The sequence below is a fragment of the Balearica regulorum genome, chromosome 5 (assembly GCF_011004875.1).
Source record: "Balearica regulorum gibbericeps isolate bBalReg1 chromosome 5, bBalReg1.pri, whole genome shotgun sequence".
Taxonomy (NCBI): domain Eukaryota; kingdom Metazoa; phylum Chordata; class Aves; order Gruiformes; family Gruidae; genus Balearica; species Balearica regulorum.
Genome location: NC_046188.1, coordinates 59,827,636 through 59,844,301, shown reverse-complemented (window position 1 = coordinate 59,844,301; position 16,666 = coordinate 59,827,636). Strand labels below are relative to the sequence as shown.

The 16,666-nt window shown below is 38.4% G+C and overlaps 1 protein-coding gene across 4 annotated transcripts in view; it reads left to right on the top strand.

Moving 5' to 3' along the window:
• The window catches only part of GALNT18 (polypeptide N-acetylgalactosaminyltransferase 18), a 274,192-nt gene that overhangs the window by 241,411 nt on the left and 16,115 nt on the right, over positions 1-16,666 (top strand). For all 4 annotated transcript variants that reach the window (XM_075755180.1, XM_075755182.1, XM_075755181.1 and 1 more), the window contains exon 11: positions 13,467-13,631. In XM_075755180.1, coding sequence (XP_075611295.1) covers positions 13,467-13,631 — 165 coding nt within the window. The remainder of the gene's footprint in view (positions 1-13,466; positions 13,632-16,666) is intronic.

Sequence of the window (16,666 nt, the reverse complement as noted above, 5' to 3'; positions counted from 1 at the left end):
TGTGTCCTGCAGATACTGTTACAGGATAATCTACTTCGGATAATAAAATAAAGCCTCCTAAGACAGGCAGAAAATGCAGGGGGAAATCTGTGACATAATCTGCCTTTCATGATGAAGGAGGCTTAGCCTCACAGCCTAGCAACACCTCGGCAGCCTGAAGTTTAGTGTAGCTATTTTAGCTATTCAGTGTGGTACTTGAAGGTCATTTAAACAACCTGGGTTTAGAGTCGTTGGTTTTATTTTGCTGCTTTATCCACCTAATAAGCTGTTACTCAGAAAAGCTGAGCCTCTTCTACTTGGTCTGTGGGTAGCTGTAAGGATTAAGTTTATATGCGAAGGCCTCAGAAATCAAGCCCTAATGAATGACAATGGGAGGGAGGTATTGTACTATTTGCACAATTAAGCAATATGCCTTTGCATATCACAGTATTTATCATTTCATTTGTTGCCAGGGTTTACAGCCTGATTTTTGCAAGGGGCACAATACGAAGTTGGCAGTGTTCTTAGTCGTAAGAGAAATGAAGCTCACTCGGCTGAGCCCAGTAAGGCTTCCCACACAGCTAGGACAGTTGGAGTGGCATTAATGTCCTGCTTGACTTGAAAATGATTTTCTGCTTTTTAAACAGCTTTGTTTGTTTGTTCCTAGTCTAGAAAGTCTTTTTAAAACTTAAGCAGTCATGGTAAGAAATCTTTGTGTATGGTTACTTATAATATCCTTCCTCATTTCCACCTTTCCTTTAAAAAATGTCATGAGCACTAAAATGACATTCAGTGATGAAAACGTATCAGGTGATGCTTTTTCTTTGCCCTTTTCTTGGGGACCAGAAGAGCAGAAGAAAGGAGGAATCTCTGGGATGTGAACACAGTATTCCAGCCTGAGACACGTTTTAATTTTCTTTGCAGAGCTTTGTGAAATTTCCAATTTATTCATGAACACAGGCAGGATCAAAGCTACATTTTTTGCATGAGGTTGTAGTATACAGACTCTTCATTTAAATTCTAGGTGCTGACTTCTTGCTCTGAGTGTCATTTGCTGTCACCCTGCAAACAGTAGAGCCACTACTTCAAGGCACTTGGTGGACAGGGAAAGTGCCATTTCTATTAAAGTACATATCTTTCGCCACTTGCCTTGGAAGACTGAAAAATGTTTCAGGAAAGAAATTTTCTTTTAGGGTACAGTTGGGTTGGATAAAATTTCATGATCTTCTGTCCGTGTCTACAGAGAGACTAACAATAAAGATTGAAAGAAATCAGTTGAAGTGATAGACTTTGTCGCTCGAAATACATCCTCTACAGCTAAGGAATAATGGTTTTACTTTTTGTAGGCTAGTGTATTGAAGGATTTGCTTTGATTTTGATGCTGTCCATTTAAAAGATCAGAAATTCTTTTCTTCGGCTTAATGGACTTAACTTGATTTAAGAGGGGAAATACTGCCAAACTTGGCAGGGTGAGAACAGAGTAACTTTCCTTTGTTCTCCACGGGACTGAGCACTCTGCACCAATCTGCACCTCTCACCCCTACCCACAGAGTAACCACGTCAAAGGCCCTCATCTGTAAAAGCAGTTAGCACAAACTGAAAGTGAAATGCAAATGACACTTTGACCTTTTATAAAAAGAGAAAAGCTCAACTGTCGATGACAGAAATGACCAACAAAAAATGGCACAGATGCTTTCTGCTTTTTCTTTGGTAGTTATCAGTTATGTCTGCATCATCAGTATGCAAACTAACTCATCCTTCATTAATATACTGTTGTGGACTTGGCTGTTAAGTCACATACGTCATTTAAAGAAAATGAAATCACGGCATAGACATCAGATGTCTGAAATGTTACATTATGACAAAGTGCTACTGTGTATTTAAATAGTAAATGTGTGGCTACTAAACCTGCCAGATTTCATTTGTTATGCAGTAATTTATTAAAAATAATGCTACTGAGCATGAAAGTAGGCCATATATAGTATTTGCCTGTAATTATAGACTGTATATGACATGAAAACCTGAGGCAAAACCTCTGCAAACTTTAATAGTGTCAGTGTTTTACTCTGAAAAATGACTGATTCTAACCTGGGAAAGGACTACAGAAGTATCCACTGAGCAGCTCAAATGGCAGAGCTTGGTAAGAGAACTGCTTACCACTGAAATGACAGCACTAAATGTTCCATATATGGAAACACACAATACACCTGCAAGTAATAAGCCTTCAAGACAGAGTTCCCAGATGGCAATATGTCACAATCTCAGCCATATGACAATTCCTGAAGCTGTGCGGGAGACTAAAAACTGAATTGTCTATGCAAGTGCTGTACATCTGTGCTGAGTTTGTCTCGCATTTCTGTGTTTAAACAAAGTAAAATTCTTTTCCTTGTTTGGTATTTGTGGTCTTCTGCTGCACCACAGAGATTTTTCTAACTAGTCACTGTGTTAGAACATTGATAGTACTCCAGATAGCTAGTGCTGCTCATCTCATGGGTCGCCATACGGCGTTCCTAACTTTAAAAAGTTCCACAAGTTTAAAAACACTCATAATAAGACTTCCAGAGTATAATTATTTAACACCAAGCACTGAGAGGTTAGGAGGTCAAGTGAGAGGTTAACTGGTGCTGAAGGAACCACTAATAGGACTAGGTGAAACCTTCAGAGCTGCCCTTTTGTCAGAGAGCCACGAGAGACTGTGGGATGTCCTAGGCTATTACTTCAACTTTAATTTGCATATTAATTTCAGCATTTTCAATCTATTGTGACTTAAGTCTCTAATTAGATTCTTTATAGCTTTGCTTCAGCTACTCTGCTAGCCTAGACTACATGGAATGACAGGTAGCTCACCCTCCCATAAAATCTGGGATGATCTTAAAAATCTCAGTATGACGCACCTTTCGCTGTTCTACATTCTCTGAGTTCTACAAGATCTTTAGGTTCCAGCTTCACCTCAGTCTCAACAAGATGTCCCACTTGTGTTCTGACTGCAGCCTTTGTAGGGTAAAATCACTGTATGTCTTCATTTAGGTCAGTGTATCGGTGCTGCTTGTTATGTATCACCTATAAACTTTGTCACACACAAAGGAAGAGGAGGAAAGACTCTCTTGGATCCTGACAGTTCATTTGGTTTCAGTGGAATTACATCAGACTTATTTTAGGTTTGCTGTGAATGAATCAAGCCCCGTTCTTCTGGGTATGGGATTTACTCCTTTGCATGTTGTAGAAACAGACTAAAAACTATTACGTTTGCTGAGACTTAAGACATTAAGAACAGTTGCTTTTGCATTTCAATTTGTCCTTCTCTCAAAGGTGCTTGCAAGACGATCACTTTATAAACTTAAGTGTGGCTGGTGAACTAATGTGGGTGGTTTGTTTTGTGGGGAAAGATAAGTATGTCCCTGCTGGTAGCCTAAACAAACAAACAAAAGATAATCAGACTTTCACTAACTAGCTTAGGTAGCAATGTGCTGCCTTTTTATTTTCCTTCTCTGTACTTAATGCCTCACTTTCATGTAGATGTTTTAATGTCTGTAGTTTATTGTCTTCAGCACCAAAATAAGTAACTTTTAGATTATTTTTCTTGTACTTGCTTATGTTGGTGTCAATGTGGTACCTCGGGAAACAAATCAAACGTACACACAATCCTAAGAAGAATGGGTGAGATCTGGCTCATCTGAAATTAGAAGCAGATTTGTGATTGCTTTCAGTGGAGCCAGGAGAGGAAGTAGGCACAGGGGTTAAGTAGTATCCACGGGGAGCTGGGGATTCCTCTCAAAGCTGTACATGTAAGTACTTTACCTTGTCCCCTTCACAAAATGCCAAAAGCTCACAGCACTTGCGGAAGCCAAGAGGAATTAAGGACCTCTGTATCCATAGTCACTGCTCACTACCATGCAGGATTAAACATGAGAGGACTGGATTAAAAAAACCCAAACCAAAAAGAACCCCCAAACCCTTGAGATCAAGAGTATCTTAATGAAGAAGGTGTGGCACTTGCTTGTAATTTGCCTGACTTATTAGTTTGCAGACACAAAATTTTATCAAATTCAGTTTAGAAAAAGGTGATAATAGTAGAAATAACAATTTATTTCAACAAACATTCAGAAGGTTATACTACTAGGAAAAACACATACATTTTTTTCTGAGAAGTGGTAAGCTTCCTGTCTCATTCCTGGCACTATTTTTTTTATTGTTACGCTTATTATTGTAGTTCTAGGCATCCCAATAATGACCCAGAAATCTATTATATTAAGTTCTCTACAGCCTCATCATAAAAAGTATGCCCTTGACTTGAATAGCTAAGTCTACAAATAGAATATTAGGAATAGGAGATTGTGGCGGAGAGAAGGGAATGCTATGAGGTACTGACATAGCATTCTTGTGTAATGTTTTGGTACATCAGCAAAATTTTTGGGTTGGATTTTTTAGGGGTTTTTTTTGAGACATATGGGCAAAAGGGAAATTCTGTGGAATGTGCAGAGGAAGGTAAGTTCCTGGGAACATGTCAGCATTACTTCTCCTAGCTTCCAGGAATGTTTGCTTGAAAAATGTGACCAGTGAAGGCTGGCATCCTGATCTAATTAGGAGTTGGAAGATAACCTATTGATACTTGCTAGGCTGACAAATAAAGAGAGGGGGGGTTGAAAAGGGCTTTGAAAATGAAGACAAGCAGTTTGTGCAGCATGGAAAACAGAACAAGTGGAAGGATATTGCCTTCCTGAAAGGCAGCCTGAAAACCAAGTTTTCAGAAGCATTCAGGATGGATTTGAAGAGGGCATCAGTGTTGACACCAGTGAGGGAAGCCAGCAAGGGTCATCTTTGAGTGAAAAAGCTGTATTTTAGAGATGTTCTGCAGGAAAAAAAAGGCTGTATAACAAGATTTTATGACTTTGGAAGAGGTTCAAGGTGAAGATGTGTGTTATATAAGCACACGATTACCTGGATGTGACTATGCCCGAAGTAATGTGAAGCACTTGGGTGTAGCTGTGAAAAAATAAAAATCTTCTTTTAAACCTGTTGATGCTGAGCTACCAAATGCTTATACACAGATGGCAGTGAACTAGCTCAGATTGTAATTTGGCCAGGAGGAGTCAGCTCTGGTGTAAAGCATGGACCAAGCGCATCAGCATATGGGGACCATGGCTGAGTTTGTTTGCAGATGAGTATGTGCTGAAGAAGAAGAAAACAGGGTAAGAAAGACAAGGGATTCTCTTGGAATCCACAAAGAAAACGGTGAAGGGTAAAGAGGATTGGTGGGAGGGGGAGAAGAAAAATTCAGATAGGACAAAGTCACAGGAGCCATAGGACAGCATGTTTTTTTTAAAAAAGGACACGGTGGTCTACACTAGAATGGTTCTGATTTTTTTTTTTTACTGCCTTTTATTTTTTTCGCATGGAAGAGTTATAAAGATCTTGTGCAGAGATAAGAACAAAACCAAAAGAAGCTTTAGGAAGTCATTCAAGTAAAGTTTTGATTTGTCCAGGTCTTGTTAATTCTGTAGTTACTGGCATTAGGAAAACTATGGAATTAAGTACTGAAAGCATATGTAAAAACGATTGACAGTTCTATTCAATTTTAAAAGTGGAGCTTAATTAAGAGGATTTTTAGTTGCTTGTTTTAAATAAAACCAAAGCGGAATACCAAAGTCGGCAACAGCAGAATTAGGTATTCCACTGCAATATAGGTTCATGAATTTAAATTAAAAAGTCTGGCAGCGAGTTCCTGTCTGTTTCCTATTAAAATTATGTTAACATTTTTGTGTCTTTAAGCCTGTATTTATAGCATCACACCACATTATTTAAAGTTTCTGAGTACCTTGGCTTTATTGCTATCAAATATTGATTGTTGCTTAGAGTTCAGAAGTTAATTAGTGCACAGGCATGAAGAAGAGCAAGTCGGTCAGATAATCAGTATGCTGGTGGGTTAATTCAGTAGATACAAATCTAAACGATGCAGTGAAATAGTGAGTAATTTCCTTAGATGTTTGACAATTTAAGGCTAAAATACGCTGTTGCTACACTTGGTATAGTAGCTGTTTGTCAACTCATCAGTAAGACAAATTTCTTAATAAATAGATCCTCAGCATGGATAACATATGGTTATAATAGTTTTAAAGTTGTATCATCAGGCTGCACCAGCTGAAAACCTACCTCAGAAAAATAATATGAATCTTCTTAGGGTTGACCTATGGCTTAGGGATGTAACTTTCTGTAATTCTCAGCCTGTGTTCTCATGCTTGTACTTCTTCAGCAGTAAGTTTTTAGAGCAGCACAAGATGCAACGATGTTGTTGATTATGGCTACAGGACAGCACAGCTTCTCTCTCCTGTCACTTCCTACGTGAACAGTAAATGGGAAAACACTTGATTTTTTATCGTAGTGATGTATTCATTTGTGTTATTCATAATGAACTTGGATTCTGTCGAGAGTTTTCTTATCAGGGTTGGAAAGTTCTTTCGTTCAGATGTGTTTATATAACAAGAAATGCTGGAATAAAAGTCAGGAACAATATAAATTGCCAAGTAACAGCAATGTTCGCTAAGTCTGGATTTACTGGAATTCACCAGACTGCTCTTTAGCTCGAGCTGTAGTCAAGTATGAATCTGCTGTGAGACTTTAGACCTAATATGTTAATATATTCCTCCTGACAATAAATGACTTCACGGATTCATTTGAAGAAAAATACGGCTCAAAGATGGAATAAAGTAGTGGTGAATAAGGCTTTTTATCCCTCATAGTTACTATGCCAAAAGCAGGGTAGCAAATAAATACTGCTGGTGCTGAGCGTTAAGTTTGCTCATTATAAATGCAGAGTCATGTACCAGTCTCCAGCGTGATTTCATCTGGGAACATTGCCATAAGGATTACAAATGGCTTTCAGCCTGAAAATTGGTGTGTATTGCTTTAAACTTCCAGTGGGGAGTTGGCAATTTATCCTTCAGATAATCATCTTGTGTTAAGTTGAACATCTTACTGTAACTTTTTGCTACATGATAAACCAGCTCCTATGAATAATTTACTGCAACTGGCAACCCACTTCAGCTCTGAAGTCTTTATCAACTCTGGTGGCTTTTCAAAGTTTAATAATAATAAACTTGGAGCCAAAAACCTCATTGCACTTAAAGTCAGTGCAATTTCAGTGTTAATTGCAATGGGAATCACAATTTGACCTTTATGGCAAACTTCTCACGAATAGAAACTCTGCATAGCATCATTGTGAGGACAAAGCTGTGTGTGTCCAAGCAAGCAGAGCTCACTTACTTTCCCTTGTACTCTACAGCATCATGATTCTTTGTGCAGATTTTATTTCATGTAGGTGTTTGAAATACTTTCACTGGGCAAAAGATTGGTTGAATTACCTAGGCCTTCATCGCGCTCTCTCATGGCAGATTTAGGATGTGTTCTGTACTGCACCACTGCAGCACACACATAGGATGTGCGTATCCTACCAAAATGATCATTCTAGCCCTACAGGAAGCCTGCCACAGCAATCCAGTTGGTATTTTTCTAGAAAGAACAGGGACACCTTTCAGTTTGCCAGGCCCTGACTGGCTGGCTGGCTGATGTGTACCAGTGGTCTGTCCTAAGCTTTTGGTCCGCTCCATCTGGTGAGGCTGAGCCTCACTGCTCTTAAGAAGGAACTGAAGTACTAACAGGGGATTTTGCAAATTGTGCTTAGCATGATTCCCCCTGTGGAAACAAAGGTAGCCATATCTTGTCAAATGATCCCTAACACCAGGAAATAAGTATCTGCTACATGTGCGTGTCCTAGGTTCAGTATGCATTATCTCAGTTCTAACCTTTTATAAATCACAAACTCATTTTTTGTCCAATTTTGAGCATTCTTGTGGAGATCTGCTTTTTGCTATGCTCACTTATGCCCCCGGCACTTGCATGTGCTCTGCACATGTTTTTCCCAGTGAGCAGAGGATGAACTCCTTGGCAGTTAGATGGCTGGCTCTGCAAGCGGTATTTCAAGATTACAGCTGAAAGCAGAATTTGTCTCGGATGAGATAGGTGGAATAGAAGGGCAAAAGGACCCTTTGTTCTGAATGTGACAATTGAGATTTAGGGCAGACTGTGACTCCAGGCATGAACTCTCCTTTTTCCGTTCCATGCTGATTTCCTACATACATAAGATAGTACAGGGACGAGGAGTCCCTGAATTCCCCAAAAGTGAGCAAGGGTATGGCTTGGTCTAATGGCAAATAAAGGGTGAAGCTGCTTCTCCTTTATTCTAGAGTCGGTCTGAGTAGCAGTGCTGCATACAACTTCTGTTTTCATCACAGTATTGTAAGTTTTCCTGATATTCAACATTTTCAGAAAATGTTAGGCTTAGAATATGAAATAGAAAAAAATAACATACAGCAAATTAGCTCACCTGAAGTGCAGGTGGGGAAAACATTTAGGACACCAAATTTTCTCTAATAGTTCCTAGTCATTATGAAGATTTCTTGAGAATCCTAGGCTACACTGCTCTCAACTACCACTCATTTGTGTTTTCATCTTTTAGCTGTCTTTGTAGGACAAATGAATTTTGTTCTTAAAAAAAATTTGTTTAGAAAAAATAACAAGTATGTCTTGACTAAATCTCACTCTTTCACCTTATGAAGATTTTTGGGAACCATTTTACTAGTTTTATTAATGTCATACCAATCTCAGTTTGCTTGTTTTATATTTTGTCTTAATGTGAATAATCAGAGAGATTATTAGGTGGAGCAAATGGGACATTTCTAAGAAAATAAATTCAAGAAAGCTATGGAATAATCGGTCCTTTAGTTGGAAGATGTCGTTTTACAGGCATAAGGCTATTTGCAGGCCAAGTTTCTCAGCAGTTTTGTGGGTTTTTTTTAAAATTGACACAGTTCACACAAAACCCCACCTCTTACAGTCCAGAGGAAGATTAGTTATGAAGGTGATTAGTTATGAGACTGTTCATTGAGAACACAAGTGTGTTGTTGACTCAGACACTTTGTGGATCACAAATCCTGCCTACAATTTTACAGTTTCTAACTGACAGTAATGCTGAATCCTTGTAATTTTACTTTTTGAGAAGATAAGTGCCTTTTGTCGAACCTAACTGATTTCCTGAACAAAGGTGCCCCCTTCCAGTTGCCCAGGAGACGTAGTTGTACATCAATACTGTTACCATGAAAAAAATAGATGGTAAAGTGCTGTGGGCTAGAATAGACTAATGAAATGTAAGAAGGCTTATTTTGTTACAAAATAAGGGAGTTGTTTGGGCTTTTTTAATCATGTGCTTTGGTACCAATATCCAAGCAAGGTTCTTTCTGTTGAAATTCAGTAGCTCAGGGAGTATGTACGTGATTGTGATGTGAAAATGTGTGGTTGTGTTTTGCTGAGGCTGCGTCTCCAGTGAAAGTGCAAAGGAGCTTTGAATGCTGTAAATCAGTATACACCAAGTGTCTTGACTTCAGTGGAACTAAGCAAATACTGGGCTATTGAGTCTCCAGTCCCTTGAACAAGGACTGCTGTGACACTTGTTCTTGTAGCAGAAATGAAAGGTTCAAGTTCTGAGTAAAATTTTCAAAGTTACCCTAACAACTTCATAGTCCATATTCAATACTCAGTCATTTGGGCTTGCAAGACAGTACTGGAGTGATTATTCAAAATCACTTTCCTAAATTACTGCAAGATTTCTATCCTGTTGTGTTACTTGATGGTGATGTTGCAATATTGTAGGAACAAATGTGTTGGTAAAAACGTGTTTTGCCGGTATCTTCTGAAGTGTTTTAAACTGAAGTGCCTCAGTTGTCCATTTTGTGCTGAAGTGGACTGCAAAACAGCTAGCGTACTTGTTGATCCTTGTTAAAAGTATCCTCTTGAAGAAGTACTGCTGTGGGCATTTATTTAACAACTTAAATCACAAGCGCAAACTGGTTTTTATAGGGCTACACGTAAGATGATAAAACATAAGCATGGTTTTAATCTGTAAGATCATATTTTACCTGAATTTAAAATATGATCAATAAAAAGTCATATATGTGCATACCTTATAAGTACATTATGAGATGGTAGTTCAATTCATGTAACTCAGCTGGTTAGTCTCCTGTGGCCCACTCCAGAAAAGTAATTTGTGTACCATCTTTAAAAAAAAAAAAAAAAAAGCAAAAAAAACCCCACACACAAAAAAACCCCAAAACCCTAAACCACAAAAAAACCCCCACAAAACCAAAATGGACGTCCTCCCTTCATCCTGACATAGTTACTATTGTGCACTCTCAGTGCAGGTACTGTTTCATTCTTGGGCAGAGGGAAAGGAGCCAGGGACTGTCCATAGGTATTTAAGAAAAGTTTTCTGGCCAAGTACAACACAAACCCATACCTCGCCCTTCGCTAGCATGCTGCTCAAGTAGAATTTGTAGAGGGTGTGTGCTTTTGAGGTGATCCCTCCATAAGAAAAACTTAGTCAAATTACCAGGTTGTGCAATGTTTTCAATTCTGAAATAAGATACGGTATTAGTGGATAAGATACTAAAATACTTATATATAGAATAATTAAATAATATCCATATTACTGGATAAGCAAAGCAACATCCTGAAAGAGCCTGGTTAGATGGACTAACTGCCACCATACCACAGTCTGTTTCAGTTTGAGCTTAGTTTTACATGCCCCTTGCAAGCGGAAAGGTGCCTTTCCCAGTGCTGGGTGAGAATACAAGATTTCACACCTCTTTTTCTAAACTGGTACACAATGAAAAATTAAGCGATATTAGCAGGTAGGGTGAGCTCTCTAAAGATAAGCCGCAACCTGCTAATTAAATCTATTCAGCCTAATTGCATTTGATTGTTCTATTTCTGTACAGTTTTGCCAACAAACAGAATTGAGTAATTCCCCCAGCCAGAGCCATCATTTCTGCTTCTGCCCAGAAGGATGCTCGGATTGAACCACTGCTGATTTGACATCCAAAAAAAACTGGTGGAGTTGTACTATGACTTGAGCTTGCTTTATCCAGGAAGATGAAATGATTATGTGGAGCCTTCAGGCCAGTCTGTGAAAGGCTGAGGAGATAGTGCTAATAAAAACAGCTCAGCCTGGAGGGTCTGCAGGTACACCACTTTTTTTTTGCACAAGCAGCCCTGAGCTATAGTGTACACTTCTTCGAGTTACAGCCAAGCCTGGTCATTTGTTTTCAGTGACTTATTTGTTTGCAGTGACTATGGATCGTTAAGAAAATTAAAAAGTGCAAAACCTCTTGATTTTCTTCTACCATATTTTCTGTGGTGACAATGTGCTGAAAAAATGGAATTAACAAGTCACTTCCTATTAGTAAAAAAATGCAAATAACTGACAATTTCCCTCTCATTTTTCTGATAATGCTTTTAGGTAAGAGGCAAATGAGCTGCAACTAAATGTTCATCTGTAGAGTCAATGTGTCCTAACAATTCCCTTTAAAGATCATCTTGATCTTACTGCCTTGTTATATCACTACCTCAATCTCTCTCCAAAAAAAGCATCGGGATAGATCTTAGACATATCTAAAATAGTTGCCGTTGGTCTGTCTAGAAAGTGCATTCTAAATGTTTATTGCTCTTCTAAAGCATCAGTTTTGTTTACAGGAATGTTAATTATCTAACTTACAGATGGAGTCTGTTGGGGTGTGGTCTTGTTAGTCCTTCTGCAGTTCTTACAGTTTACTTCAATCAGTAGTAACCAACCATTTTGGAAATGCGCTCTGCTGAGTTTTATTTATTTTTATTTATCTTTTATTTACCCTTCTCCTGTAAAGCATGACTGAACCATTCAGCTTTTCTCCATTTCGACTCTTTAAAGCTAGACTCACCTCAGTTTGGCCAGCTCAGGTTTCTGTTATTTCTGTGGGACGAAAAGAATGAAGCTTGACAAAGGAGGTCAAACCTTTGATCAGTGAAAATCATTAGTGGCAACTTCGTTAACTTTTATGCAACTATGTCAGTTTACATTTGCTGCGATCTGCCCTGGAAGTGTTCCAGGAGGGTAAACAGAGGATGTAGTCTTGCACAGAAACACGATCATTTGTTTTGATCTGTATTTAATCCTTGCATAGACTGATTTCAGTATTCAAAGTTGCTTTTTTATATTAAGCTCCCAAATCTTTCCTCAGTCCTGGTTTGTTCTGTTTCTCTGCTTTCTCTCCTATTTGCAATTAATTTTTTTATCAGAGTTTTCACAAATAAGAATACAGACATACAAAACAAGCTATAACATCAATAATGAAGAGATACCAGGAGATAGTACCATCAACCTCTGGGAACAGAAAAGATTCTCAAAACCACACAGCATAATATCCAGCCCCTCTTTGTTACAGGTAGAATGGATGCAGTAAGATGGCAGGGACATTAATTTGGTGCTTCTGTCCAGCTCTTGTCTGTTGTGACTCTGATACCACTGCAGTTGTCAAAGCCTTACACCTGCCCTTATTGGGTAAGGCTGCTAAAGCATGATGTTGCCATTTCATCTTTCTCACGGTCCTCTCAAGAAGAAGGTCTGATTTTAGCAAAATAAATTCTATTTGTGATTAGCAGACAGACAATCCCAATATAGTCCTGTGTTACCTTTCTAGGCTTATATGTAACCCGTTGCCTTCAAGAGGGCGCATTATTGATGCTTACTGACAAGCTCACCTTCCTTCCCCTTCTTTTTTCTTTCTCCTAGAGAAACCTCCCACATATCTGTAGTCAAATAGAGTGGAAAGAATTTGTGTAATATGATGTCTCATGCCTTCGGTCATAAGTGTAATCACTGAGGCCTATGAGAGCACTCCTTTGCTACAAATTCAGAGCAGCCAGTGTCTGGTTCCTTTTTCCAGTCTCTTGTGTCTGTGTGTATTGACATATACAAAATAAAATGAGAACAAATAGCCTGAAACACAGCCATTCTGTTCTCTCTCCTGCCATGTGTCTGTCACCAATGGCTAATAACTTTTTATTGTATATACTGGATTCTGGTTAGCTGCCTCAAATTTGTTTTTTAGCATTTGTTTGTAGAAAACCTTCATTTATCTTTCTATCTGTTGTATAAAAGATTGAGATCCTTCCTGCTGGACTGCTGTGCTGCTGTTTGCTTTCTTACCTCTCCAGTTAGGTATTATCCTCAGATGAAATAGTCTAATCAGAGTTGATGGCAAAACTCAAATGAACGCTGTTTCCTGCTAGAGGGTGTACATCTTGCTCTTTAAAGACCCATGGTGCATGACCATAAGAAACAGAAGTAAAAAGTCGCACCATGAGACAACAATCAGTTTTGTTTGCATATTTCCTAAGTAGTTAACCGATATTTACTTGTTGGTAACACTTAACAATTAGTTGTTAATTTAGAACAACTTTTAAAATGTTGTGTTACCTCCTGCATGGAAGGAAATAATATAAAAGCCACTATGGGATCAGCGTACTGCTATTCAGCATATTTATCTTTGCTATTAGTTTTTTGTAAAAAAGTGCCGCTTCTGTCTAGAAGCCACAAATCTTGTTTGTGCTTCCTGTTGCAGAATGTTTATTACACAAGCAATCAGCAGCTCCATGTGGGTGTTCTGAGTCCCACTATCGACGATGATGACAACAGATGCCTGGTGGATGTGAACAGCAGGCCCAGGCTCATTGAATGCAATTATGCCAAAGCCAAGAGAATGAAGCTTTATTGGCAGTTTACTCAGGTAATTCTTACTCGGCAGACATTTCAGAAAGTTCAAAAGCTCTGTTTCAGAATCCAAAGTGTGCGTAATCTGTTCACTAACAGAAGAGAACCAAATTTATCCTTGCTTTCTTTGCACGGAGCCAGGAAGCTATGTTTACATTTGATCTCAATGTCAGCTACCTCGGGAGGTTATAAAACTTGTATTTTATTTTCTGAGTTCACGATAAATTACTTGTTGCTAAGGCAGAGTGACTGCTACAGAATTATCTCAATCCAAAAAAAAGTTATTTTGGTAGACTCAACTGCAAAGTAACCTGTTTAGGAACAAGAAACAACGCTTTTTTGTCATCATTTGGTTTTTTAGAAGTAGCAACTCGGAAAAGGGGGTAGTGGGTCACTGATGATAACATAAGCTACTTTTGCAGTTCCTTACTTAAAAAGGCTAATGCTTTTATGTATGTGTGTGTGTGTGATAAAAAGATAAAAACAAATGCAAGTAAAGGCAGAGAAGTGATTTCACATTGATGAGAGTGATGGTAGGACACTGAGTCTAGGCCTGGTGTCCACACTTCATAACTGATTTAGAAATACAAAGGAGAACTATAAAGAAGCCACAAAAGTTCTGAGGCTAGAAAACACGCTCTGTGATATAATGCTTATAGAGATCACTCTGTTCAGTTCAGCTAAGAGGAGGTGGCAAGGTGACTCAAAGTGTATCAGTGTTTCCACAGAGGGACATAGGTTACTTATCCTGCAGACAAAACAGGTTCCAGTGGTTGGAAGCTAATCAAATTTGGTCTTTTAAAGGAAGGTAAAATTTTCCTAAGGTAAGAATTAAGACATTGGAAGTTTACCATGTCAGGTACTGACATGTCAGTTGCTTAGGATAAATAAAATGAGATTACAATACTTTCTAAAACAAGTACCTGATTTAGCTTCCATGAAAAATTTAACAGCTAGTACAAATTTGACCAGTCACTGTGGCTGTCTCTGCACTTGATTTTTGATACCATTTTTAAAAAGTATAATTAACATATTTATTTAAATATTATTTCAGTAACATTTTAGTACAGTCCACCTATTTGGTGATTGCTCTGTATAACCCAATCCTTTGGTGACAATTAATGGTTTCTACTCAAGAATACTGCTGCTATTTTTTAATACTCATCATGTTAGATCTGATTTGGGTGGCAGCAGTAAAATGCAGGGATAATTTAACTATTAGAAGCTTCAAAAATGATATTTAACTACTTTAGGTTTGTTTTCTGTCTGTATTTCCATTCCATGTTCCAAATACAATCTCCCAATGAAGGTGCATTGCTGTTAAACTAGACTCTATGGACTGTACTTAAGTCTTCTACAAAGAAACTTCTGCCCAGGAGAAGTGAAAGCTAATTAGTTGTTTCCTTATGATAAATTAAGAGACAAATGAAATAATTCAAAGCTTGCTGTTCAAAAAGGATTTTGTTAACACCCAATGCAATTAAAATGCCATTATCTCTCAACATACCGTGTGGCATACAGCCCCTTGTATGTTCTGTAAGTTAGAAGAAAGCTAATGAGAGTAATCAAGGCTTGCCAAGATCAACTGATGAACTCCATTTGAAATGCTCCTATTTAGTCTGGTGAACGGATGTGTTTCTGTGAATACACTGGAAGCTGTCTATCTGAAAAGAGTCTTTTTTATTACATTTTTAAAGCTCTGGTATTTATTTTCCATATTATGCAGTGAGCAGAACTGCTGAAAATAATCAGGACTGTAAGTATTGATGTTTATGTAGTCTTGAAGTCTGTGAAATATTAATTAAATGTAGATGCTGGCCATAGCTTTTTATAGCACCTTCCTTTGGCTGCAAGTATGCTTTGACATCTCTTCGGATTCTCTAGCCATTGAACAAGAATGTCTGATGATACAGATAATTAAAAATATAGCAGTGCAAGGAGAGAATGGTCTCAGGGAATGGGAACAAAACTTACCAACCAGAGCACAATAAATCAATTGAACTAGATTTCCCTGACCAGCACAAAAATCAGTATTTGCCCTGCATTCCAGACATGTATCTTAAAATTTGAATGAGGAAATTTTCTCATTTTTCTGCCAAACACACTATATTCTGAGAGGTACCATGATAGTCTGTGGTGGGACATGGACTTCAGTCCAGTTGGTAGAAGACTGTACAGCTTTTTGGAGAAAGGAGTCTTCAGGTAACGTTTTCCTCCTCCCTTGCATTGTTGAAATGTAATGATGAGAGAAATCCTTATTACAAAAGTGGAAAATAGGGGTCAACCTCAGCTAGTGGTCTTGCTTCTGTAGATCTGCTGTGAGAAGCAGAAAAGGCCTTGGCTCTGTGTAAGCACTGCTCAGCAGTAATGAAAACATCCCTGTGTTACCAATGCTCTTTTCAGCACAAATCAAAACACAGCCCCCATACCAGCTACTATCAAGAAAATTAACTCTACCTCAGGCAAAACCAGCGCACAGACAGATGTCCGCTGCTACCTTGCGCACAAAATAGTGGTTTAATGGGCATTCATGTGGAGGGAACTGCCACCAGTACTTCAAACTCTTTTCATTGTACATCATGCTGGCTGACTGGACAGAGGCCTTGGGAGATTGGGGTATCTTTCTGTACAGGACAAACTTGCATTGAGCATTCAAAGCTTGTACTGTGTGTTTGTATAATCAGGATCCATCTGAGCAAATTTCCATGCTCCACAGTTTTGTACAGCTGCCAAATGCAACAAGACCCAATAAAATGTAAGCTTCAGTGACATTCTTTCTTCCAAGACTTCTTCAAGTGTTTATAACTGTAATTATGTCAAATTATGTAAATTAGCCCTGAAAAGACACCCGTCAACTGGGTAGTGTTCAAGAATTTTATTGTTCAGGTTGTTTGTCAAGTCTTCTCTTAGGGAAATGCTTATTTTGGGAGTAAGTTTATGCTGAAAAGTCTTCTAGGTGTTTGACAGTTCACCTAGTTCAGTCTGTCTCACCACTTTTTCATTTAATCAGAACAAAATTAAGACTTTATGGAAAAATAGTAAGTAATCACC